The sequence below is a fragment of the Ziziphus jujuba genome, chromosome 2 (assembly GCF_031755915.1).
Source record: "Ziziphus jujuba cultivar Dongzao chromosome 2, ASM3175591v1".
Classification (NCBI taxonomy): domain Eukaryota; kingdom Viridiplantae; phylum Streptophyta; class Magnoliopsida; order Rosales; family Rhamnaceae; genus Ziziphus; species Ziziphus jujuba.
The window spans coordinates 17272838-17299282 of NC_083380.1; the positions used below are offsets into that span (position 1 = coordinate 17272838).

Consider the following 26445-nt stretch of genomic DNA (forward strand, 5'->3'; position numbering starts at 1 on the left):
AAGATAGATCAAACCTGAACAAAATTTAGCTCTGATACCAAATGATACGAACCTAGGACGACCTGCTCCTAGACCCGTATTATATTAGCCCGGATCTCAATTAAGTTCAAGTTCTAATGGAATTGACCTCAACCCCTAACCAACTTGTGGTTAGAAACCTTCGTATAATGTAGACGCCACAATAGGGGATGGAAAACCTATTGATAAGTCAAGCTAAAACAACCAATTCTCTAATGGTGTTTTAGGTGTTCTCAAAGAACAAAGAGATAATTAATCTCACAAGTATTTTCTCAATCAAATCAAAAGTTAATTCTTATTGATAAATAAGCCTTTAAATAGGCTTTGAAAGAAACAAAATAAACCCTAAAAACCCTATGAAAATCGGCCACACACATAAAGAATCCTAGTTGGCCGAAACTATACTTCCTTTCCTAATCTAAGTTTGATTAATTAATTCTGTTATATTAAATTAGGAATTAATTAATTTACAATGGAAAGAATAAAATAAAAAACCTTCCTAAAGTTATTTGTCCAGAAAATAAATAAATAAAAACCTAAAAGTAATGGTAGTGTCCTAAAACAAAAAGTAAGAACAAATTAGGAAACTAAAAATGGTAAATTTCGGCTATGTTGGTAATGACCCTTCTTTGATCCAATTGGACTCCAAATCAGCTTCAATAGTCTTTTTGGGATGCCAAATAAGCTTATTGTGAAATTCCTCACGTTTTCCTTGCTTGGAAGTATGAGAAAAGGCTAATACAGTAAAATATAGTAAAGCCAGCAATGAATACAGCAAATCCGGCCTTTTCTTCCCCTTGTGCGCAAACCACCTTATTGGTCGGCTTTGAAGCTGTTTTGGCTGGTTTCTATGACTCATCCTCCATATGAATTGAACCCATAAGGATGGGTTCCAATTCATACAATCTGACCTCCTTATTGTCACCAAAAACGTCACCCGGGCCTGGTTTGGCTTCTATTGCTTGTATGAGTAAAACAAGCCTTGGTTCTTTAGATATGGCCAACCCCTCTTGACTATGACTTATTTCTTGTATGAAGACAGCAAGATTGGCCTTGAAATTCTTAGCTTGGGCCCTAGTGATCGGCCCCACCTTCATTTATATTGGGTCAGCACCCCAGCGGGTTGTCGGTCGAACAGTCTTGGGTGGATTCGCATCATGAATGGTATCTCGTACATGTGATCGATACCTAGACTAATAAGATAAGGTTAGAGGACATGCTTATAGTAAGAGACTTTTCGGATATATTTCCTAAAGAATTAGCAGGGTTACCTCTAGAAAGAGAAATTGATTTTGTAATTGATTTGGTTTCGGGCATTGTTCCTATTTCCTTACTACCATATCAAATGGCACCACCAAAATTAAGGAAATTAAAGATTCAGTTGCAAGAATTGATAGATAAATGCTTCATCATACCTAGTGTATCACCTTGGGAAGTACCAATCCTATTTATAAAGAAGAAAGATGGTACCCTAAAATTGTGCATTGACAACAAGCATCCTAATCAAGTTACTATCCTAAACAGGTACCTGTTGAGAATGCAAAGGTGTTCTCAAATATTGATTTGAGTTTTAGATATCAACAGTTGAGAATCAAGGATTTTGATGTTTTTAAGACTACTTTTAGAATGTGAGGGCACTACGAGTTTCTAGTAATGTTGTTTGGACCTACCAACACTCCAGTGGCTTTTACAAATTTGATGAACCGTGTACTTCACCTATACTTAGATCGATTTGTCATCATGTTTATAGTTGACATACTGATATACTAAAAAAGTAAAGAAGAGTATGCGAGACATTTAAGAAGGGCATTGCAAATTATGCAAGACATTTAAGAAGGGTACTACACACTCTAAAGCAACATCAACTGTATGCCAAGTTCAACAAATGTGAACTCTAGCTTGATAAAATGGGATTTCTGGGATACATAATGTCAACATATGATATTTTATATGGGCCCTGAAAAAGTAAAGGCCATGTTAAATTGGGAACACCCTACCATGGTAATTGAATTACAGAGTTTTCTTGGTTTAATAGGGTACTACTATCGCTTCATTAAAAAGTTATTAAAGATAGTGGGACCATTCTACTATCTAACCCAAAAGGGAGTTAATTTTGAAAGGACTTATAAAGTGAACGAAGATTCCAAGAATTAAAGAAGAGGTTGACATCAGCTTTTATCCTAACCCTACCCAAAGGAAACGGGGGTTTCGAAGTGTATTACAATATGTCCCATCAAGGTTTAGGCTAAGTCTACCAAACCAAAGGGTAGTTACTTATGCATCAAGGTTTAGGCTAAGTCTTAATGCCAAATCAATGGGCAGTTACTTATGCATCAAGGTTTAGGCTAAGTTTTAATGCCAAACCAAAGGGTAGTTACTTATGCTTTAAGACAATTGAAGACTTAGAGGTATTACCTATATGGAGCTATATGTCATATCTACACCAACCATAAAAGTCTTAAGTATATTTTCACACAAAAGGATTTGAACATGAGGCAAAGGAGGTAGATGGAGTTATTAAAAGATTACAACTACATAATCAATTATCATCTGGGGTAAGGTTAATGAAATGGTTAATGCTTTAAGCAGGAAGGCCACTAGATCCTTTACGTATGTACAATTTGTCGAATTGCATCTAATGGTTGAATTAAAGAAGTTGGGAGTAGAAATGTGCATGCATCCTTCTAGGGTAATCCTAGCAAGTTTCCAGGTACAGCCAGTGTTAATTGTTCGCATTTAAGAAGTTCAAATGGAAGAACCTAAGTTGAGAATGATCGAAAGCTAAGTGGAAGAAAGGCTTAAGCAAGATTTTTTATTTTTTATTTTTTTGTTAGGAGAGATGGAGCTTTGGTATTCTGGGGTAGGCTTTGTGTTCCAAACATAAAAGAACTAAAAAGAAAGATTTTGGAGAAAGCATATTGTTCGATGTACGCAATGCATCTAAAAAGTAATAAGATGTATCAGAAGTTAATAAAGTATTGTTGAAGGATCAGTATGAAGAGAGAGGCAATAAAATTTATATCGAAATGCATGGTCTATTAACAAGTAAAAAAGGAGAGACAAAAACCGTTAGGATAATTCTAACCATTATCTATTCCTATATGTAAGTGAGACCATATCACTATGGATTTTGTGTTTAAACTTCTTCCCACAACAAAAAGGTATGATAGTATATGGGTGATTATCGATCGACTTATTAAGTTAACACATTTCCTATCGGTACAAAAGCGATTTTCTCCATAGAAGTTAGCTGAGTTATTTGTAAATCGTATAGCGAGTCTACACAGCCAATGACCATCATATCCAACAAAGATTTGTGTTTCACCTTGAGGATATCTTGAAATTTGGTGAATGCATTCGAAACAAAGCTAAATTTTGGCACTGCCTTTCATTTGCAGATAGATAGACAGTCAGAAAAAACAATTAAAACTTTAAAAGACATGCTAAGATCTGCATAATGCAATTAAAAGGAAAGTGGGATGTGCATTAACCATAGGTGGAATTTGTCTATAACATCAATTACCAATCAAGCATTGGCATGCCTCCATACAAGGCATTATATAGGAAATAGTGCAGGACCTCACTATGCTAGAGTGAGGTGAGTGAAGAGAAGCTAGTTAAATCTGAAAACTTAGATCCAATTACTTATAGATGACTATGGATAAGGTGAAAACCATTTGTGACAAATTAAAAGCAGGACAGGATCGGCATAAAAGTTATAAGGATATGCAATGGAAGGATCTTAAATTTCAGGTTAGTGATTGGGAATTTTTGAAACTATCTCCATGCAAAAGGGTTATTTTGGAAAACAAGAGAAACTAAGCCCTCAATCATAGTTACGTAAATTATAATCGAGAAAATGAGCCCAATGACATAAAAATTGGTGTTTCTAGATGAGTTATCATGAGTGCACAACATGTTCTATGTTTCCATGCTAGGTAAGTAGATTGCTAACCCAATGCGTGTGTTGGAGGCACCAGTCATCAAGTTGAGGGAAGTCTTATCCTATGTAGAACAACTAGTGCAAATTCTTTATCATAAGGAACAAATGCTTTGCAACAAGATAATACCTTTAGTTAAGTTCCTCTGGGGAAACCATCTAATGGAGGAGACAACATGGGAACCTGAGAAGCAGATGCGACCTTTACCTATTTTAGTGAAGTGTAAAATTTCGCAAATGAAATTTTCATATTGGTGGTAGATTTTAGCACCTTGTTCCAAATTGTATTGAGACATTTTGCATTTTGACCAAGTTTGACCAGAGTTAATTGGGATTAACCTAACTGGTCTAACAGCTGACTTTTTGGTATAGCTAGAATTTTATTTTGACCAGGGTATCCTTAGGAAGTATATGTCATCAAGAGTTTGTAGACTAGTAGCATGCCATATTCAGAGTCAGGATCAAAAAGTTATGGTCAATGTGATCCAAATTGATCAAGCAAGGTCCAAGGTTAACGTTTTATTTGTACAAGTTAAGGCTTTGAATTATTTACCATCGTGTATCATTCGTCGAGACAAGTTTGTAGACTTGTAGCACACTTAATTTGAACCTATAGTTGAAAATTTCTGACTATAAATTTTTCTAGGACTGATTTTTTCGGGTATTTTTGAAAAATGTGCAAAATGGGAGAATGGAGCCTTTTCATTGGTCAACATCTGAGTGCCTCACGTGGGTACACAGTGGCAGAATGGAACCTTTTCATTGGTCCACTCGAACCAATCATAGATGAGAGAGAGAGAAAAGAGATAGAAACCAAGAGAAATAGATGAAATTGACCAATCTTTGACTGTCCTCCATTCTCACCACTGCTAGTGTCTTAAAGACCACTTCGAACTCAATGACGATGATTTAGGATCGGATGAATTTTGGTGACAACTACAGCAATGGTTTTTTACCAAATTGACCCTTTTTCCCACCGTCGTCTTGCCTTGTAACCCACCCCATTGATAGACCCACTCATTTTTCAACCTCCTTGTGGCCAGAAAGTCAGGAATGTGTAGCATTGTTGTTTCCCCTTTTTCAGCGAGTTTTGATCGAGTAAGCACCCATTTTCACCATTTTTTACCTCTCTAATCTCCAATTCAAGGTCCTTTTGGCTCGATTTAAGTTAAATTGAGAGATCCAATAGCTTAAAGTTTGTCAAGTCTTTCTAGAGAAATTTCGACCACCATCAGCCAAATTTTCGAAAGGTAAAACTAGATTCATGACCGTTGTACTTTAAGCTTTATTTTGGTATAAAAGTTGTTAATTTTGGTTAAGGTTTGTGTTTAAGCCACTAGGGCAAGCTTATGTAAATACCCAATAAAAAATTAATATTTTAATATATGTGTATCTTTTATGATATTTTAGGCACCCATGTGAACTGAAGAACAAATCTCGTAGAGGATTTAAAGTGATTCCCATTTTAAATGAGTGGTATATTTTCTAAAATATGATTTTGAGGTTGAATAAAATATTGTTATTAATTTTGGTCAGCATTATGTTATTTGATTTAAAAGAAATTGCTATTACACGAACATTTTTTGAATCTATTTTTATGTATATTATTTTGTAAAATTGTTAATTGTAGTTTGTTATGGTTATTTTAATTAATTAAATATTTTACATGGGTTGACATTCTGTGATATTCTGGTAAAATTTATAAAAAAGGATTTTATAGAAAGGTTTGTACATTTATGCTATTTTTAGTTGCACTATACAATATCGTGTTTTGTACTATTGTTATCATTGATATAAGTATTATTTAACCATCCTATGGGAGCTAAGGTGAGAGAGGATAGACAGATATTTTGCGAAGTGAGCATTAGCCACCCTCCCTTAAACATAGAATCATAGGTTGTTTGCATTGGCACCGTTAGGACGTGAAGATGTCCTATTGTAGGTATCTCTTTCCCCTCTTTTATTGATAGATAGCATTGGGATGTCAAGCATCATCTGGCAACACTCAATATATAATATGATGCATCATATGTACACCTGATATTTTATATACTTTTAAATGTTTTTAATGGATTTATTTAAATTATGGTTTTAATTGTTTACTTAACCCTTAGTAATTTATTTTTAATTGTTTTCGGTATAATATTTATTATATTATTTGCATTTAATTCTCACTTATTTATTTTAAAAAGAATATTTTCGAGATAGTTATTTAAATAAAATTTTGCCTCATCTCATTTTATTTTATTTCCTACATAGATATTTTAATATTTGGGAATACAAAATTATAGGTTTTGTGAAAATGATTTTAAACAAGAGAACTTTGTAAATAGAGTGGATTACTTGGGATCTTGAGAGAAAAATCGTTTCCCAAATACTTGTTTTATTTTTCTTAAATTATCACCATTAATATTATCAGTATTATTACTAATGTTAATTCTTTTACTTTTTATTAATTCTTTTTTTTATTATTATTAATACTGTAGTTAATATTAGATAAATACCACTCATTTGGATGATTAGCATCTCATTAGTTTCCTTTATCTTCTAAACCCATTCTTCTAGATCTAGGTAGCTAGCGGACCGATTGTCCAAGTAGCGGCCTCTTCCAACTGTATTCTTTCGTTACCGTACCAAGTATCATTTTTTTCCCTATTCCTTTACTTTGTTATTAGCATTTTTTTTCCTATTCCTTTACTTTGTATTATCACTTCTTGTATCTGAAATATTTACATTTTTTTATACTTTAAAATGCTCTGATACTAAATTGTGGATCTAAAGATCTGTATAAGATTATATATGTTTATTAATTATTTATATGTTGTGTCCTTTTATTTTGGAGTGCTATGATTTTGTGGAAAACTATAGTAAAATGGAGTAATAAGGAGGATGCATAATTGTTGGAGTTTGTTTTTTTTGTGTAAGGAGAATTTGGGAAAGTGAAAATCTACAGAGGATATGTCATCTAATTTTCTGTAGAACTTCCGTTGGGAGCTTCCTTTGGTCGAGGCTATCCTAAAGTCCCGGTAGGAATTCTGAGAGGGTCCTAACAACTACAATAAGGGGTGACTTGATTTCTTAACTCTGGTTGCAATAGCTTTAAGCCTAAACCACCATAGTTATTACTCCTCATAAGGATGACATCGTGGCTCCATCTTCAGGGCCTACCTTGCAAGGTTCTAGCACCACCACTATTATTGCAACGTTCTTCCTCTCAATTATACTTCTCCAAGATCTTGTCACAACAAATCCCGAAAAGTAACGCTATATGATATTGGAAAGTGTTTTGAGATATTTAGCAGGAAAACCAAGGGCGAGAAAACCTAGAACTAAGAAACACATAATTAAAAAAAAAAAAAAAAAAAACTCAAATAAGAACACAAAAAAAGTGAGAGAGTCAACTCATAATAATGGAAAGACACCTAAAACAAGTTTTTCTTTGATCAATAAAGTATGAAGCTCTCTAGATCATGAAATATACGCACTAGTTCAATAATGGTAGCGAGGAGCTCTCTTCTTACAATTCATTCAAAAATTTTGAGAGTTTTATCAAACACGAAAGCATTATTTCGAACAATATAGTGGTGAATAACGAAAATCAAATTAGTGCCTGCCAAATGTCCAGACATTGTTCAAGCAATGCTAGATCAAGTAATGGAAAAATGACACATGGTAGGATGTTAAGTCTAGGCGACCAATTGTCTCCCCCCCCCCCCCCAAACTCAATTTTTTTCTTTTTTAATATATGTTATATGTTTTTATATTTTAAAAATATTTCTTTTAGGATAATAAATAGTGCTTCCTCTCAAAATAGTCCCTTTATAAAATAGTGTCCCTTTTTTTATTTTCAATTTTAAATTACATGAAATCTTGTATTCTTTGTAGTATAAAATATTACTTTGGAAAATATTAATTTTTTCCTTTTATGTAGCTAGTGCCGAGTAGCTACTTTTTCTATGGAAACTACGTAAAATTGTTTTATAACATTACTTAACTTAAATCTTCCATTCTTATAAAATGATTGGTATCTATGTATGTCAAAATACTTCTTTTAATTTTGAATAGAAGTTGCCTTCTTTTTTCTTTTCCTTTTTTTTATTTTTTTTTTCCCTTTATAAGGTAACCTTATTAGTTTTGCATAGAAATTCAAGAAAATGAAATTCATTTCAATTTGTTCAAAATAGTAGCAAATAAATCCTAATTTAAAATTCATTAAATTTTAAAAATGAATAGTTATTAGTTTAATGTAACAATTTTTGGATTCACCATTGCTTGGCTAAGACATTGTTCAAACAACATTCATCTTCAAACGGCACATGGCATATGGTTGTTCAAATAACACCCAACCTTTTTCGGACAATAGTTGAAAATTGATCAAAGTAGGTATTTTAACTTTCATAAATTTTGTAAAAATCATTTTACACCAAAGTCAAAATATCCCAAATATAAAACAAGTAAAAATATAAAACTCGGTGGAAAACCAAAAATAGTATGAAATAGTGTATGCCTAACCACTTAAAGAACATAAAAGGCTTTTAAGTCACTTACCATTCATATTTTTTCATGCTTTGGTAATGACTGAGATCAATATACATTACAACTCAATGTTTTGACTTATGAAAATTTGTCAACATACAAGAATTGACCCAACACACTAGACTCATATAAAATTCAAAATGCACTTTTAAATTTTAATTGTTGAAGAGATTCAAAAACTGATAAGGAAGGTTTTTATGGAAAGTCCATCAATACATGTTAATGAAAGACTGACTGGGTGTGTGTATATATATATATGCCACTTGAAATATCAATTATATGTGCTTGCTAGGGTTTACAAATTCAAGATGGAGGTAGCTACAAAATTCAACATCCTAGCTGGCTTCATATGCGTTATACATATTATTCAAATTTACATATAATAATTCTTAAGTTAACCACTAGAGTAGCTGCAATTTCCTACGTACACTACGAGCGCCTCGATCTGCATGTTTTAAATATATAGTATGTACATACGAAATATGAAGCTTCAAAATGAAGATAATTGTGTACTTCAATTTTCATTTCATACAGAATATGTACAAGCATTGATAATTAAGTCTTAATTTCTTAATCTTCAAAAATCAAAGAGGTATTTTTATAAATAGGAATTTCGTGACTTCTCATAAAATGAACATAAAAGAGGATCAAAAAGAAAATTTTAACTATCCTTAAAAAAAGTGAAGGTGTAGTTAGAAACGTCTATAGAAAGATATATATATATATATATATATGATCTGTTTATGGTGCAGACACCCGTACATTTTTATCTTGCAGATCTCAATATTGACAATGTTTTTTTGAAGAAACTATCATCAATATTGAGGTTCGCACCACAATATAATGCGGACTGTCCGTACCATAGAATTTCCTTTTATATATATATGTGTATACACACACATACGCATGCACACCCACACGCACTCAGTTTTGAGTAAAACTAAGGTCCACCTTTCATGATTATTAAATTATATTAAAAGTTAGAATTTAAAATTCAAAAAATGTTCAAATATGCGTTTAATTTAAGAAAAATGAACTCTATCAAAATCCGGTGATTAATAAACGTAATTTTAATTCTCAGCCTTTGATGCAATCCAAAGACTAAAAAAAAAATCCCATATGTTAGTTTTTATATTAAAGATCTTATTTCAGTCTTCCTATATATATATATATATATATACACATAATTACATACATATATATATATATAATGTTAACAGTACCAAATAAATCTACCAAGATGTATACTAAAAATCATATATCCATATTATATTGGTTATCATATTAATATAACTTAGTTATGGATAGGAAACCCTTTAAAGATAATTATAATTAAATGTAAACCAATTATATATATATTGATATATAGTAACTAGTATATATTTTGATATATTAATTTAATAATTTTGATATATTTATTTAATAACTCTAGCATTAATATATATATATATATATATATATATATATAAACAAGTCCATTATAGTGGATGTGACCTTCACATTATGGTGCCATTTCCATCCTAAAATAGGCAATAGAATGAAAACGCCCTTCATAAAAAAATTATATATATTATATGTATAAGTGTATGAGATAGGACGACACTTTGTGAGAGAGAGAGAGAGGAAGGAGACTAGAAAATAATCAATTATCAAATTAACCAGCCAGCTTGCATTTTGAAACAGTCAAGATGATTATTTGAATGTAGTCTGTCTGAACTATTTAATTGGTTAATCAACAGTACCATTATCTTACAACTAGCTAATTATTTACAACCCTCACCTCCCAAGTCAAACTCAAGTTTTGGAAGGCTCTTAGTTTGCTCTACACGTGTCTCTCTCTATATATATAAGAACTGAAATGTTTGCTCTACATGTGTCTCTCTTTTTCTCTCTATCTATATATAAGAGCTGAAATATCCTTCACTGCTCTTTGTGCAGTGTTTTTATCTTCCACTTCTTTGCTTCGATATCTTTTTAGTATCTTTTTTAGCAAGAAAAATGTATCGTAACAATGGTGATCCTAAATTGGCCGCTCAAGCATATGGTTCTCAGCCAAGGGGACAATGGACCACGGGGCTATGCGGTTGTTGTGAAGAACCCTGCAATTGTAAGACATCTATGGTTGTCATTTTTCAACTATATTTTTAGTCTTAGCCATTAATTTTGGTGTTTCTCATAGCACTTACCACATTGTCATGTGTATTCCATCAACATTTGGGAGATAATACCCAAAAAAGTGATTCTCTATGCATAAATCAATGGATTCATGGAATTAATTTGAACTAATTTAAAGGCTCATATATAATTTTTTTACATTTTGGGAATGAAGGCTTGACCACCTGCTGCTGTCCCTTCATAACCTTCGGGCAAAAGGCAGAGATCTTAGACGGTGGAAAAACATGTAAGAAATTAAACCCAAAACTTTAATTATTCATTCGTTCACTTTGATTTAATTCTAAAATTAAGTACATCAGAATCAGATGGTAATAAAAACTTGTTATTAATTATTATCATTTTGCTCATGTTTATGCATGGATGGGGATATGCAGCATGTTGTGCAGCGGGGTTCATATATTTTATCCTAGGCTCCTGTGCATGCCTTTATTCACACACCTACAGAGCCAAACTGAGAGGCCTTTATTCGTTGCCGGAAGAACCATGCTCCGATTGTTGTGTACATTGTTGGTGTGCTTGTTGTGCTAATTGCCAAGAGTATAGAGAGTTCAAGAACCGTGGAGTTGATCCCTCCGCAGGTATTTATATCAATTCCGTCTGATCTCGATCAATTTCACGTCCAACAAATTTAGGGGACAGTTGATAGTTTCTATAATTGATAAGTTAGCTAGACTTAGTTCGATATTTGTTTGTGAAAGATAAAAATTAAATACTGTATCCTTCTTTGGTAACATGTACTAGTTTTTATTTTTTTCTTTTTTTAACCTAGTTATGTGTAATTTGCTTAATTTAAATATTTGTCAATGGTAGTAATTGTTAAAGTTTGTTAAACATATCAATTAGTATAATTTGTAAGAAAATGAAAAAACAAAAACTAATAAATTGAAATCGTGTTTGATTTGGTATTTATTTATTTTTTTCTTCTTTACCTTTTTAGTTGATTGACATATTTAACAAATATAAAAAACATTTGAAGTTAGTAAATTACTCATGATTAGTTAAAAAAAAATTAAAACTAAAAACCCAACAATATTAACCAATGGCAATCATTTTTCAATTTAATTTTTTTTTTTATCTATGTATGTATAATCTTTAACTAGGTTGGACGGCTAACGCTGAGAAAATGAATCGGAATGGAACTACTGCACCTCCATATTTTGCTCCGGGCATGGCTCGATAGATCAGTCCAGGGAGTTCAGATTCATATGACTCAGTGCCTCTGTTCTTCATCGTTCTGCGTTTGTCATTTTCTCTCACGTCCAAGCACACCCAACAAGTCTTAATATATCCGGTTTCCTTTGCCTTTCAGTTGACTTTAATTTTTAAATTTAATTATTATTGCTTGTGTAATTTGAATTATGTTTTTTATGCATGCTTTAAATTATAAAGGCACGTAGCGTGATCTATTGCTATATTTCTGAAACTATTGTTGACTTCGTAACGGAATAAATGATCATGGTATATCATTTATAATTGAAAACTAGCTTATTACGTTTTATGGTCAGCTGCCTTACTTCTACTCTAATGAAGTAAATGATTAAAAAAATAAAATAAAAATAAAGAAATAAAAACTCTCATGAAGTATTATTTGGGAAATAAAATACTAAAAAATTAATATATTAATTTATGGTCAGCAATGGAATCAGTTTTGTACAAATAGGGGCCGATATGGAGTATGGACCTCTCAATATTTGTACGACATTTGGCGTTAAAAAAAACATAATAATAATAAAACAAAATAAATAAAAAATATTTGACGGTGGGCTTTACTCATCCTTAAAGAATATTAGACCACAGTTTAAAAACCATCATGTTGTATGCATTGTCGTCATAAATGATGTCATAAATAACGGTATAAGTCAATGGGCATTCTTGCATTCTTGTCCCCTGTGAAAACAATCCAATGGTAAAAATTTTATTTTTGTGGACAATTGGAATTTGAATTTTTTCACCTTGAATATTATAAAAAAATAAAAACAAAAACAAAAATAAAAAGAGTCAACAGGCGTGTCATGTTTTATCAAGCTTTACAAGATGAGTTTAGCCATTGCACTTAGATTTTTGTTTCAAGGTTTCCAAGAGATCATCCATTTTTGGATTATTTTTATCTGAGTATGCTTAATTTGGAGTTCTTTCAAACCTTATAATCAATCGTTCTTAAAAAGTCTCGGTGTTATAAGAGTAACTATCATTATGTTTGAACCATTCCGTGATCTACACAAGATGATGTGGAATTGGACAACAAATAGCTTACCAATGCTCCATACTAACCCATACTTGTTATTACAATCCACTCTCCTTGAGGCCTAACGTCTTTGGTGATACATTTTCGATCAAGTACAAGCTCTGATACTATTTATAACACTCCGTATCTACTGGTGGATGTCAGAACCCTCCAAGAATTACTTATTAAAAACCATAGGGTGGCCTTAACTAGGGAAAACCCCGTCAGAAATTCTATAGAGAATCTAGCAACATCTCCCTTATAAACTGGACTTACCCAAATGTGTCCTACACACTCGGACGATCTATTGTGATGACTAGTATGGGCGGATGCAAGGCACTAGTAGGCTACTTCGTGTCCAATCTCATATTTCCAAGGTATAGATCAGTAGATAGTTCAAGTGTAATAATAGTCACTCTTATAAAGTCAAGGCATTTTTAAAGCGGTTGGCTTTAGAGTTCAAAAAAACTTTAAAATTTAGCATATTCAGGCAAGATAATCCTGAGATGGGCTACCTTTTAGGAAACTCTAAACAAAAAACTTCATACCAAATGTCGTGGCTAAATTGGAGACAATATTGACAGAAAGAGACAAATTCACCAGTGAATGTTGGGTGTTACAAATGGTATTAGATTTTGTACCTGATAAAAATGTGCTAGCGAGGATGCTGGGTCCAAAGGGACAGATTGTGAAGACCAATGTGGATGGGTGCGGGGCACTATCAGGCTACCTAGTGTCCAATCTCACAGCGCCAGAGTGTAAATCGAAGGATAATTCAAATGTAATGATAGTCACTCCCATAACACCAAAACCTTTATAGAGCGGTTGGGTTAAGGGTTTGAAAGAATTCTAAAGTTAAGCATGCTCAGGCGAAAGCAATCCCAAAATGGGTGATCTCTTGGGAAGCTCTAAAAAAGAAAAAAAAAAAAAAAACCACCCATACTAGGTGTTGTGGCTAAATTGGTAACAATATCGACAAAGAGTAACAAATTTGCCAATGGAGATAGAGTGTTACGGTAAATGAGTGTTGTCCAGTGCCTAAGACGAATATTGATGATGGACTTCGCTTAAAGGCCTTTTTTATTCTTTTGACATAATATAAATATAATAATGATTCATCTTCCATCCATTTAAATTTTTTGGAGAAATTATATCAACATGGTATTATAGCCTTATAACTAACAAATGCTATTGTACTTGGAATATGATTGAACTAAAAAAATTTGTTTTGTGAGAACCCAAAGCAGAATTTGAAGTTTAATTAATCCTAACATACAATAGAAACTAACAAAAATCAAAATTTATGCATAATCAAATGATTCACTTTCCATCAGTTTAAATTTTTTGAGAAAATATATCAACATGGTACTAGAGCCTTATAATTGAGAGATGCTAGTGTAGTTGGACTATGATTGAACTAACAAAAATTGTTTGTGGAACCCAAAGCAGAATTTGAAGTCTAATTAATCCTAACATACAATACAAACTAATAAAAATCAAAATTTATGCAAAAACAAACTTAGTATGCTGCAACACCACGCAAAAATAAAAGAAATGGAAAATTTTTTCTACCATTTTACTATAAGGTGCGTCAAAGATATATGAAACAAATAAAAAAAATTCAACGGAAAAAAAATTAAGCACTTACTCTAGATGATGCCAAAGTCGAAACAAAGCAACAAAAACAAAAAAAATTTCAAACTTGAACCTTGTATGTGCCTATGTGGCAATAAAGAGAATAATGCAAATTTGACAAAATATTTAGCAAAGCAACATTGTAGGGTACTGCAGCTAGAATAATACAAATCTGGAAACTTAAACAAAAATAATGCACTTTCCTAGTCCTGATCCTAATCCTAATATGATAACAAATGCAAAAATTGAACAAAACTTAAAAACAAGGGAATTTCCACTCTATTTGTGCGGCAAAGACAAGAATTATGCAAAGATACTAAAAACAAAATTTCTAAAACTAAACTTCTATGTCCAAACTGCAAATAAAAATAAAAAGGAGGGCTAAGAATGAGACTAGCACAAGTTTGAACCTAATTTCAAAAGGTGGTCAATCAAGTTTGAAAAATAAATCCTAACATGCCAACTAATTCAAATTCAAAGCTGGTAAAGAAAAGACAAAATTTAACTAATACTCTAGTTAAATCAAAATTAACTACCTTATTCCTTGGAAACGGTGGTAAAAACTTGTTGTGGATATTTCTCCACTGTAACAACACAAAACAAGCAATGTAGTAGTGAGTAAAATGAAAACAAGTAATGTAGCAGTGAGTAGAATGAGAATGTTGAACCATTAGAGAATAAGGATTAACTTGCTTGATTTAATTATTATATCAATTAAATTAAAAAGCACTTTTGTTGTTGTAGCAATTAAAACTAAAGAAAACATTTAAATTAACTAAGAAGAAAGACAATGATTGTTAAAACATTAAGAATTAGGAATAACCATAATTAATTTGGTTTTAGATATAAAGCATGCATAATTGGAATTTATCTGAAAACATATTTACCACACTTAGTCCACATATATTTAGGAATAGCTTTCACATAAAACTAAACATAATTACACAAGGAATTAGAATCTTGGAACACTAATTAACCCTATTAAGGCCAAGGAGTCATACAATTCCATAAGAACAAGATCAAGCTTCACATGGCATATTACTCAATAGCAAAATAATATGTAATTCATCAAAATTGATCTACCTAATAACATTGCTTCCACATAAAATTAAGAGGTATAATTCATAGTTTTCATCGATCGTGTCTCGACCCACTTAGTGAAGTTGTCGGTGGCTACTATAATGAACATATGCTACTTGTTCGATAGAGGATACACCTTGCCAATCAAATCCATAGCCAAACCTAGAAATGGCCACGGCTTGACTATTGGGTTGAATGGTACGACCGGAATATGCTATATTGGTACATGACATTCACAAGCCATATACCCTTTGGCATATTTAATACAGTCGATAGGATAGTTGGCCAATAATAGTCGTGTCTTCTTATCAACCACCTCATTTTTTTTCCTACTTGGTGCACATCACTGATACCCTCATGTACCTCAGCCATTACTAACATTGCTTCATATTTGCCTAAGCATTTCAAAAGTAACTTATCCTAGCCTTTCTTATATAACTGCTTGTCGAACAAGATTGAATTGCTCTTAGGCGAGTCTTTATCATTCTTTCCATTGGGATTCTCCAAGTACTTTACCAATGGAAATCTCCAATCATTTTCATCCATCTCTACACAAAAGATATCTCCCATCATGAATCTTTCCTTCAACGTTGAAAGATTCCTTTTTTCGTATACTTATGACATTTTCTGTCAATTTGGCTGGGTTGTATACTCCTAAAACTATCTGTGCCACCTAGTTAGCCTTAAAATTCAATTCCCTTGGCATATGTCGAAGGATCACATCGTCAAAACTCAATATAAGTTGATTTGCCACGATGTAATATTCAGGTAAAGGCAAACTAAGACAATTGTATTCACCCATCATATATTTCAGGGCCAACATTAAGTTGTGAATTATTTCAACTGTAGACGCTCCCAATTCCTTCAAAATTTCCAAGTAAATGATCAAAGCTTCATGTTTGGCCTAATTATTTGAACACTCAATGGTGAGTTGGAATGAAAATTGTTTCTTTCATCTTTTGGGGGATGTAATTACATTCCTACCCCTGTTGAAGTTTGTGCCCATGATCTGTCGTAGCTTAATTTCCAAGGTGTAAGGGAAATTGAAGCTATCTCTACTGGATCCAATTCACCTTCCACTTCCAAACATGGACGATTAGCTAGAAAGTCTGCTAAGGTTTGTCCTTTTATTGCTTTTTGGGACACGTACTTAAATGTAAATTCTGACAATGCTATTGTCCACTTTCCAATCCGTCCTTTAATAACGAGTTTTGATAGCATATGCTTGATTAAGTCAAAACATATAATGTTGTAACTTTGTTGATGCAAAATACAATGCCAAGCATAACTTTTCTATGGGAGGGTACTTCAACTTATTTGGCATGAGAATTCTACTGAAGTAATATAGAGCCTGTGCTTTTCTAAGTTCATTGTCTTGAGCCAGCAGACATCTGATGGAGTTTTTTGTAGTCGAAATATAATTTTAAGTGGCTAATTCTTTCATAAAGGCATAATGACAAGTGGTTTTTCCAGGTACTCTTTTACTCAATCAAATACCTCCTGGTGATGACTTTCCTATTTAAATTCCTCTTCATCCTTCAATTTTCAATCACGCTAAGAAATGTTGAATTTTTCCAGATATGTTGGAGATGAATCCTCTAAGGAAGTTGATCTTTCCAATAAAGCTTTGCAACTCTTGTTTGTTTTGTGGTGGTTTGGCTTCCAAAATTGCATAACCTTATTTTTGTCGACCTCGATGCCCTTTTGATGGACTAGAAAAATTATAAAGTTTCCTACAGAAACACCAAATGCACATTTCAGGAGATTCATCTTCAACTTGTGTTTTCTCATATGCTCGAAAGCCTTTCTAAAGTTGGTTACATGATCTTTCTTGACATCCGACTTCACAATGACATCATCAATATAAACCTCCAAGAGATGCCCAATCATATCATGGAAGACTGCATTCATTACTTTTTAGTATATAGCTCCTGTATTCTTAAATCCAGATGGCATGACAACCCATTCAAATGTTCCTATCGCACCTGGGCACCTAAAGGCTGTCTTTGACACATCCTCTTCTACAATGAAAATTTGATAATATTCAGAATGTCTATCCATAAAGTAAAGAATTACATGCTTGGCCACTCCATCCACAAGTAAATCAACCACGGACATAGAATACTCATCCTTGGGTGTAGCTAGATTCAAATTTTGAAAATCAATACACACGTTGAGCTTTCAATTCTTCTTTTGAGCTTTACATTCCTCTTCACCACTAGGACTACATTAGATAACCACTCTACATATCGAGCTGTCTTGATGAAGCCAGCCTTAATCAACCTCTTGATCTCTTCTTTCACTTTGAATGTGACCTCTAGTGACATCTTCTTTGGTGGTTGTTTATGTGGCTAAAACTCTTTCTTGATTGGTAAACAGCATTCTACCTATTTTCTATCTAAGGCAGGCATCTTATAATAGTACTATGCAAAATAGTTTTTAAACTCCTTCAAGAGTTCAATAATTTCATCTCATAAATCAGCTTCCAATAAGCCCTTATGAATGTCAACCAAGTATCCTCATTGTCAGGACCCGTCCAGAATTCCTCCCCGGAACCCTAGACAGCCCTGATCCCAGGGAAACCCTACCGGACCCTCCAACGGAAAATCCGATAGAGCCTCCCCTAAGGGATTTACTTACCACAAACTACCTGCACTGAAAACACACTTCTAAAAACATCCCCTTATTCCTCCCACAAACTACAAACTGATTCCACAAATTTCAGCACTTCTCAAGAGCAACAACAGTCCAGTGCATAAATAAAACAGAAGTATCCCAATAGTATACAGAGCTTTAAGAAGTGCTAAACAACAGAAATACAACAAGGCTGAAAAGAAATAATACACTGAAATGAAAGAGTACAAAGATACTTCTCGAAACACAACAGCAGCGGAAAACTTGGTTCGCTCCGGAAGAACGTCTACCACCACTTGCACCTAAGGGAACGGAATTTAAGAGTGTGAGATGCTAATTATCTCCATGAGTAACCCGAACTACTGAACACCTTTTGATAATAAAAATAATAGTAATAGCAATTAAGGAATAGAACAAATACCAGCAATTAATAAATAATAATTACTGTTGGAAAATAATAATTTCCCTCAAAACTCTCACCAATCGCTCCGTTTGAAATGTTCCCTTTTTAAAACATTTTCGCAAAACCCAATGTACATACCTCCCAAAAACCAAGGGATTAAATAATTTAACAACAACAATTAAATAAATAAATACCCCAAATATATGTAATAAAAATATAATACATTATAGTAAATAATTTTGAACACCTTTGGGGTTTAAACCATTATTTGCAATTTACACCGACAATTACACCTGACGCACCACACCATATACCGGTGATGCCCTCCAATACCCAGCGTCCTGAGCACCGACTGGCGGGGGGTTAAAGAAAGAAACCTGCAGCGGTCACTTCGGCGTCCCGACAGTACCGACTGCTAAAAACCATCACCCGGCCAAAGAGGGGGGCGGCTGTGGCCAATAACAACTTGCCTGCCCACGGTCCAATGGCAACTCACGGGTGAAGTATTAACCGCACGCTAAACCACATAATAACCGCGTGCTACCACGTGTCCATACACCATACACCAGAACACCAATACTGTATGAGTGCGTCTAAAAATAAACATAACAACCAACCGTACCGTTTTTCCAAAAACCACCGTGGGAAGTATACCATATTTTCACAAAACACCATCCCACATATTTTTATTTAAACAACCCGGTATGAAACAGCGATAATCAACAAACCACAATTTTCCTCGAAATACGAGATGCAACCATAAAAATACCGCGGGCATAATTTATAAAATTTAACCAAATATTTTCGTAAAATATTTAACCCAATTATGCCCGAGAAATCACATTTGAAACCACGTAAAATTAATACTGAAACATACCTTGCTCATGCATAACAAATAAATTAAATTAAACCGCATTAAAACCATAATTAAACCACACCACATGAGCATAATTTAAATACTAAATTAAATACCAATTAAATATAATTAATTGCCCAAAATAATTTTTGAAGGTGGGTCACTCACCTGGAGCATGCAAATCAACTAAGATCCTCCTCGGGATCAACTCCACTACTCGCGCGTGCACCTAAACAACCACAGTGCACAAACCAAAAATATTAATATTTTATTCGGGTAATTCCCAAATGGATACCCGGGGAGCGAACACCAAGCGACATCTAAAGGGTTACGAGTTATATACCGAATCGAAGCTCGCGTGATGAGGATCACGGATTCGGTCTTACTTTCAGGTGATCGGACCCGACGGGGTCGAAATCTCGCCGGAAAGCTTTTTGAGTTTCGGCTCCGCAATTCTCCCAAACCGTCGCGAATTGGTGGAAACGGAAGTCGGATTCGGGTTCAGGAGGTCGAACACTGTGGACTGGAGCTGGCCGGAATTTCGGGTACTCGCCGGAACAGTACTTTCCGGCGAGCCGCCGCGGTCACCGGCAACCGTCGCCGGCGGCGACGCGTGCGGTGGCCGTTGGTCGTGAAATTTTTCAGACTTGTAGATCTTGAGGAGAGCAACCCAACGGGACCAGCGGTGAGCAAAACGGAGGTCGGACGGCGGAGAAATCACCGTTTGAAGATTTCCGGCCCCTCGCCGGAAAACGCTCCGATCCCGGCGCATCGGTGGTCCGATGGCCGTGATTTTTGGTGGGTCGGCCGGACTTGAGGAGAGGATCAAGGATAGCTGGCATGTGTGGCCGAAAAATGGCCGGAAAAGGGTCGATTTGCGGTGGCCGGAGGTGGAGGGGAAAAACTCGCCGCCGAACTTCGGAGGTCCGATCCGGGCGCGTCCGGCAGCCGTTCGCCGTGAAATTTGGAGGTTTTGCCGGAAATGAGGAGGGCAACGTTGCTGGCCGGCGCGCGTACTGTAGATCGGCTGGAACAGTGGAAAACTTCGGTGGCCGGCGGTGGCTCTCTCTCTCTCTCTTTCTCTCTCCTCTCTCTCTTTCCCTCTCTTCCCCGAGACTTTTAACAAATAAAAACCCCTGTGTGACACTATTCATGCCACGTGGACCAATCAGAAGCTGACACGTGGCATTTCACTGTTTACCGATCCAAAAACATTAAAATATTACGGTATCCGGTAAACTTCAAACGTCCATAACTTTTTAACCGGATGTCCGTTTTGAGCGTGCCGCTAGTCTGTGAACTCGTATTGACGAGCACTTCACAACCATGCACGAGTCAAAGCTCAATTCCCCATAAACAAAAAGTCAACTCCGGCACCCCTTGGACAATTTGGACCGCAACTTGTTTCGTCCATAACTTTCAAACCGTAGCTCCGTTTTCGACGTGCTACCAGTCTACGAACTCGTGGCATCGTGCACTTCGCCACGGTATCCTGGTCAACTCGAAATTCTCACCGAGTCAAAAAGTCAACTTTTGACCCCCTTCGGTCAACGGTCAACCTCGGTCAACGTGCACGGATTCCGGTGCGATTTGGGACGGGGTGTTACACTCATTGGTTTCCAAGTTGGGGATCCTAAATCTCGGCCTTGGAGTCATCCATCTTAATTGGTGCCTACTAAATCTCATCAAAGATGGACTTATCATCAATCTCAGAATCATCTTCCATAATACATAGACCAAGTTAATGGATGTACCCAACTCATTCCTAACCTCTCTTGCTATTTTATGCAGCCTTTTGATATCTTTCCAAGTTATAACCCCTACAAGGCAGCCTTGTTTATCATTGTTAAAAAATTGGATAAGGTCAACTTCATCTTCATAGTACTAACTTTCGATTGCATTGATACTAACTAAGAAAGGTCGACTATTGACTTGAACCACTTCAACCTCCTCGCCATTCTAGAACCATCAAGGATGATGGCACACACGAACTTGCATGAATCCATTCACGACCAAGTAAAGCATTGTAGCTGGATTTGGACTCCACAAAAAAAAAAAAAAAATGCAATCATGATAGACTTATCCCCCATAACAATCTTTACAGGAAGAATACCTTTTTCCTTTGTGATCCCTTCTTGAAAGTTGCTATTTATCAACTCGGTTGGGATACAGTCATGTTCACTTTTGGACAACTTAGCCAACATAAAAGTAGATAAAATATTTGCTGCGACTCCATGATCCACCAAAATCCTATTTATAGTATGCCATTAAAATGGGCATTAATATAGAATGGCTTCAAATATTGTGCCATTCTTTCAATTGGTTTCTTCAAAATCATCTTTTAAGACTGAAAATGGTCTAACTCCTTCCTTAGAAACTCAGTATCTTCTACAATCTTTACCTTGACATCTCCATCTTCCATAACATCTCCTTCTATCAATTTGCTTGGTTAGGGTGAGCTTCAAATACTAATGGTAAGACAATGACCATATTACAAGTCACTTCATCCATAGTTCCAAATTTAACTGCCAAATTCTTGTTTGTTCAAAAATTAACCATGTCTTCTTCCATGAGGTCATCATTAAGATTCTTTATGTATGGGATAACTTTAACGCTTTGTTTCTTAACCCATACAATAGATTGCTTCTTCATTTTAGAAGGGCTAGATCCTGATGAGACAACGATATTTTTAACCTTGACTTCAGCCATCTTCTTTAGACTTATTAATCTACCCTCTGTATTGTAAAGGTGTGACTCAAACTCCTTTAATATATTAATGTCTTCCTAATTTTCAGTCCAGGTTACTGTTGTCATTGGTCTTTTTTCAGCAACCTTTCTTCAACTAGTCTTCTTACCACAGCATGCGGCTGTTGCATTTGTCTCTTTTAAGTCCTGGTGAACGGTTGATAAGACTTATGTCTCTCATGGTAACGTTGGCTTATTTCTATAATTGGTGGTCGAAATGTCCTCGGCTTCTCAATCTGTTGAGAAATCAGTCTTGTTCGATTATCCTAAAAAATATAACCTTAGAGCTTGGAGCTAGATTACCCCTGGTATTGATGGTTCAACTTCCAATGCCTAACTCGTACTTTTGGTCCTAGGCACTGGAACACTAACTTAGGACTATGAAGTTTGTAGTTTTTAGATGGTGACTTTAAAACATGGAGCTAACATAACTCTATAGATTGCTTCTTCCCCTCTTCAACTTCATGCTTGCAACAGGTACAAAACATCTTAGTAGGTGGGTCGACCATTTTGGTATAATACTCCCTTCTAGGTTGTTCTCCCTTGTCCAGACTTTGCCAGGTAAGAGTTATCCTAGCTCAATCTTGACTCTAGGTTTGGTTAATTCTGAAATGTTGGCCGACACCATGTTTACTTCAGCCAGTGGGAAAAGATTGCTATCAACCTCCATTACATTCTTCCACTTTATTTGGAAACTTTAGGGTGCCCTTGTCAAATGGTGCTTGGATGGCATTTTGGAACACTACACAGTGAATAGTTTGATGGGTCCATATACCATGCCACTTGCAGTATGGTTTCTTTTTTATATGTTCAGCTGGTGGTAAAACATAGCCGTCATATAATTTAATTACCTTGTCGACCAATAAGTGGTCGAAAATTTAATCAGCCTTGGAGATGCCAAAACTGTAGACCTTTTCCTACTCGAGTCGATTATTTTTTATATCCATGACCAATTGAGGAATCCTCTGGCTCCTTGGTCTAGCTAAAGCTTTGCATACGTATGGCCTAGCATCTACTACTTCAGCGACATTAATTTTGGCGGCGGCATCCTTGATTACATAGTCCTTAGCTTTGACCGAGTAAATATTAGTATATGGGTCTCTGTAGTATAAACCACAAGATGAATTCTTCCTCTGATAATCTTCCTTTAGAATGCTTTCATACTTAGATGCTCGAGAGACTAACTTGAATAAATCATGGAATTCCATCCTTTCAAACTTATTCCAAAGCTTTTAACTCAGTCTGCTCTGAGCTAGTTTGACAAACTATACCAGATGAGGTCTGATCCTTGCCCTCTTGTACCGCACAATTAAGTTCTCCACTGATTTTCCTTCCATTTGATGTAATCAAGATAAATCAACCATGGAAATCTCTGGCTCAATCATGTAAAATTGCTCATGAAATTTCTGTTCTACCTACTACCAAGTATGAATAAAATTTGGTTGCAGGTTGATATACTAGGAGGAAGCAAAACCTGTCAATGAATTTGCAAATAAATGGAGCTTCAAAAAGTCATCGGTCGTAGTTTCTCCACACTGGATAGTGAAGCGATCTATATGCTCCATAGTAGACTAATTTGATTCACCTAAAAATGACATGAATTTAAGAAACCTGAATTGTAACAACCTATACCAAAATACCCTTGTTGTATAGGTTTGACTAGGTTTGACCAAGTGAACTATATGTAGATCCTAGGTTAACTTTTTCAATGGTCAATTTTTTGTTTGACTGAGGTACCATTGTGTAAAACTCATCGATATAATTTCGTAGACTGGTGGCATGCCAAATCTAGAGTTGTGAATAAAAAATTATGGTTCTTAGGAGTTTTAATTATCAATTTTTTATCAGTATCCAAACCAATCCTAAGTTTTGTCTATTAGTGGCCCAAGGCTCTATATAAGCCTTGGGAAGTGTGTTAAATAGGAAACAAGTCCTGAAATATCCATTTTGTCCCCCAAAACCCGAAAAATTCCACCCTAGTTCCATGGGTCCGAACTGGGTCATTTTGAACCCGTTTACCATCCAACTGGGTCATCATCATTTTTGCCCATTCTGGCCATCCATTATACATGCGCCACCCTAGGAGAAAGCCCACACGGAGGCAAGCTCGACCATGAAATTTCACGGCAAACGGCAAGCAGGCCGCACACATAGGGCCAACAAATTTCACTGCGGCCGGCAAGGTGGGTCACTGGATTTTTGTGTTTTCCGGCCATTATAGGACGACCCATACACCTATCCCTCCATTTTTGGACCCTCTGAACTCATTTCCATGCTTTTTTTACCCAGATTCTTCATCGTTTGAGAGATATGACAATGGGGAGTTCGATCAAGATTTCCATCAAGTTTTTCGATAACCAAAGGAACTTTTGGATCGAGATGAGCACACCATTGTGTTTGTTATCTCTTGGGCTTTCCGTAGATATAAAGTTTGTGAATTTTGAACGTCATTTGATAATTTTTCCATTTTTGGATCAATTAGTTAAATACCGGATAAATTGGGACTTTACTTGAACAAAATTAATCAAATTGGACAAAAATGAAGTTAGACTAGTGAAATTAGATATTATTAGGATCCATTAAAAGATTCAATTTCGAAATATTAGCCTTCGAGTGAAAGGCCCTAATTTTGGGTATCAGGTCTTAAGAATACGCTATATAATTGGACCGCTCGATGTTCAATTTATGTAATTTTATAGTTGCACAAATTACTTTAAGACATTTGATGGACACCAATGTCTTCGGTTTAGTTATTGGAGCCTGAAGATTATTTTATTATATTACAGACACTTGTGTTGAGCCTGGAGGTGATCTTCCGGAGGAGCAGGAGTAAGCATCTACAGTACTGTGAGTGGTTATATTTTAAAAATATTTTGGGCATGTAGTATAATATATATAGTTTGGTAATTTTATATATATATCATTTGATTTAAATGATTACTTTATGCATATATTAATATCAGCATTACATATATGTGTTATTATTTTATATGAATTTTGTTAAGGTTTTAAATAGTTTCTAACTCTTATGAGTTCATAGTAAACTTGTGGATATTGTTATTTAAATATCCTGATATTGGAAATGAGGTTTTAATCATTTCAGAAAATAAATTGATTTTGAGGAAACGGATTGAAAATTTATATGCTTTTAAGCATGCTAAAGTATTTTATAATTTTATGTACTTATAATTGGTTTATGCTGATATATATTTCACTGTAGTATTTCTGATTTTAGTATGAAATGATAATTTTGGATATTTAAATTTGTGATTGGAATTGAATATTAAATTACAATTTATGATATAGTATTTTTTGGAAAAATATGATCTTACAAGATTGTTTTACGGATACCGTATCGTTTACTTTCAATTGATGTACCATATAGTATTAGAGTTTTGGATTAGTATTATATTATTGTGTGCGGATTTGCCACGGTGCCGTAAGGTTGGGTTCATCCCAATGGTTTATTACTATCATGGACCATGAGATTGGGTTCATCCCGACAGTTTATTATTGCCACGGTGCCGTGAGATTGGGTTCATCCCGACAGTTTATTATTGCCACGGTGCCGTGAAGTTGGGTTCATCCTGATGGTTTATTACTGCCATAGGCCATGAAGTTGGGTACGTCCCAATAGTTTACTATTTCCATGATACCTTTCATATATTAAGAATCGTGAGGTGGATATATCTCACGGTTTACAGTTTGGTACATCGAATGGTACATTGTATATGTTCTGAGTATATTGTTAGTTTTTCCAATATTGTGGTTATTACTGCGCTTTCATAATTATTTTTATGAAATTGTGTTTAAAATATCTTATGCTTAATATTTATATCTTGATTAAGACATTTTGTAATATTATATTGCTCGTTCACTTTATACCATTGAGCATCAATTTTATAATATTAAATTGGGGTACAAGTTTATATTTTATGAAACGATTTTTAAATGGAAAACTTTTCAAACAAGTGGAATCAGAGGTTTTGAGATAAAGTTTTACCCAAAAAATTATTTTTTTTCATTATATTATGTCATTCACTGAGATTTCTTTATATCATGTTTTATTTGCTTTAAATTCATTCTCCTAGGTCCAGACAATTAATAGCAGTCTACCTTGCACATCGCTTGTTATTGCGTACTTTCCGCTATAGCAGTAATATTTGTCTTTCTCTATTTACATTTACCTTTTGAGATTT

General features: G+C 34.6%; 1 protein-coding gene across 1 annotated transcript; it reads left to right on the forward strand.

Moving 5' to 3' along the window:
- The first annotated feature begins 10389 nt into the window (after positions 1-10389).
- On the forward strand, positions 10390-12118 carry LOC132800415 (cell number regulator 2-like). Its single transcript, XM_060813990.1, has 4 exons — positions 10390-10601; positions 10824-10895; positions 11044-11247; positions 11770-12118. The coding sequence occupies exons 1-4, from the start codon at positions 10493-10495 to the stop codon at positions 11847-11849; spliced, it is 465 nt and encodes a 154-aa protein (XP_060669973.1). The 5' UTR covers positions 10390-10492; the 3' UTR covers positions 11850-12118.
- Positions 12119-26445: the final 14327 nt, after the last annotated feature.

Bases quoted from the DNA above. Each gene is read 5' to 3' on its own strand.
- LOC132800415 (XM_060813990.1), top strand. From the start codon at position 10,493: ATGTATCGTAACAATGGTGATCCTAAATTGGCCGCTCAAGCATATGGT. The intron at 10,896-11,043 runs GTAAGAAATTAA...GGGGATATGCAG, and splicing joins CTTAGACGGTGGAAAAACAT to CATGTTGTGCAGCGGGGTTC. The intron at 11,248-11,769 runs GTATTTATATCA...ATCTTTAACTAG, and splicing joins TGGAGTTGATCCCTCCGCAG to GTTGGACGGCTAACGCTGAG.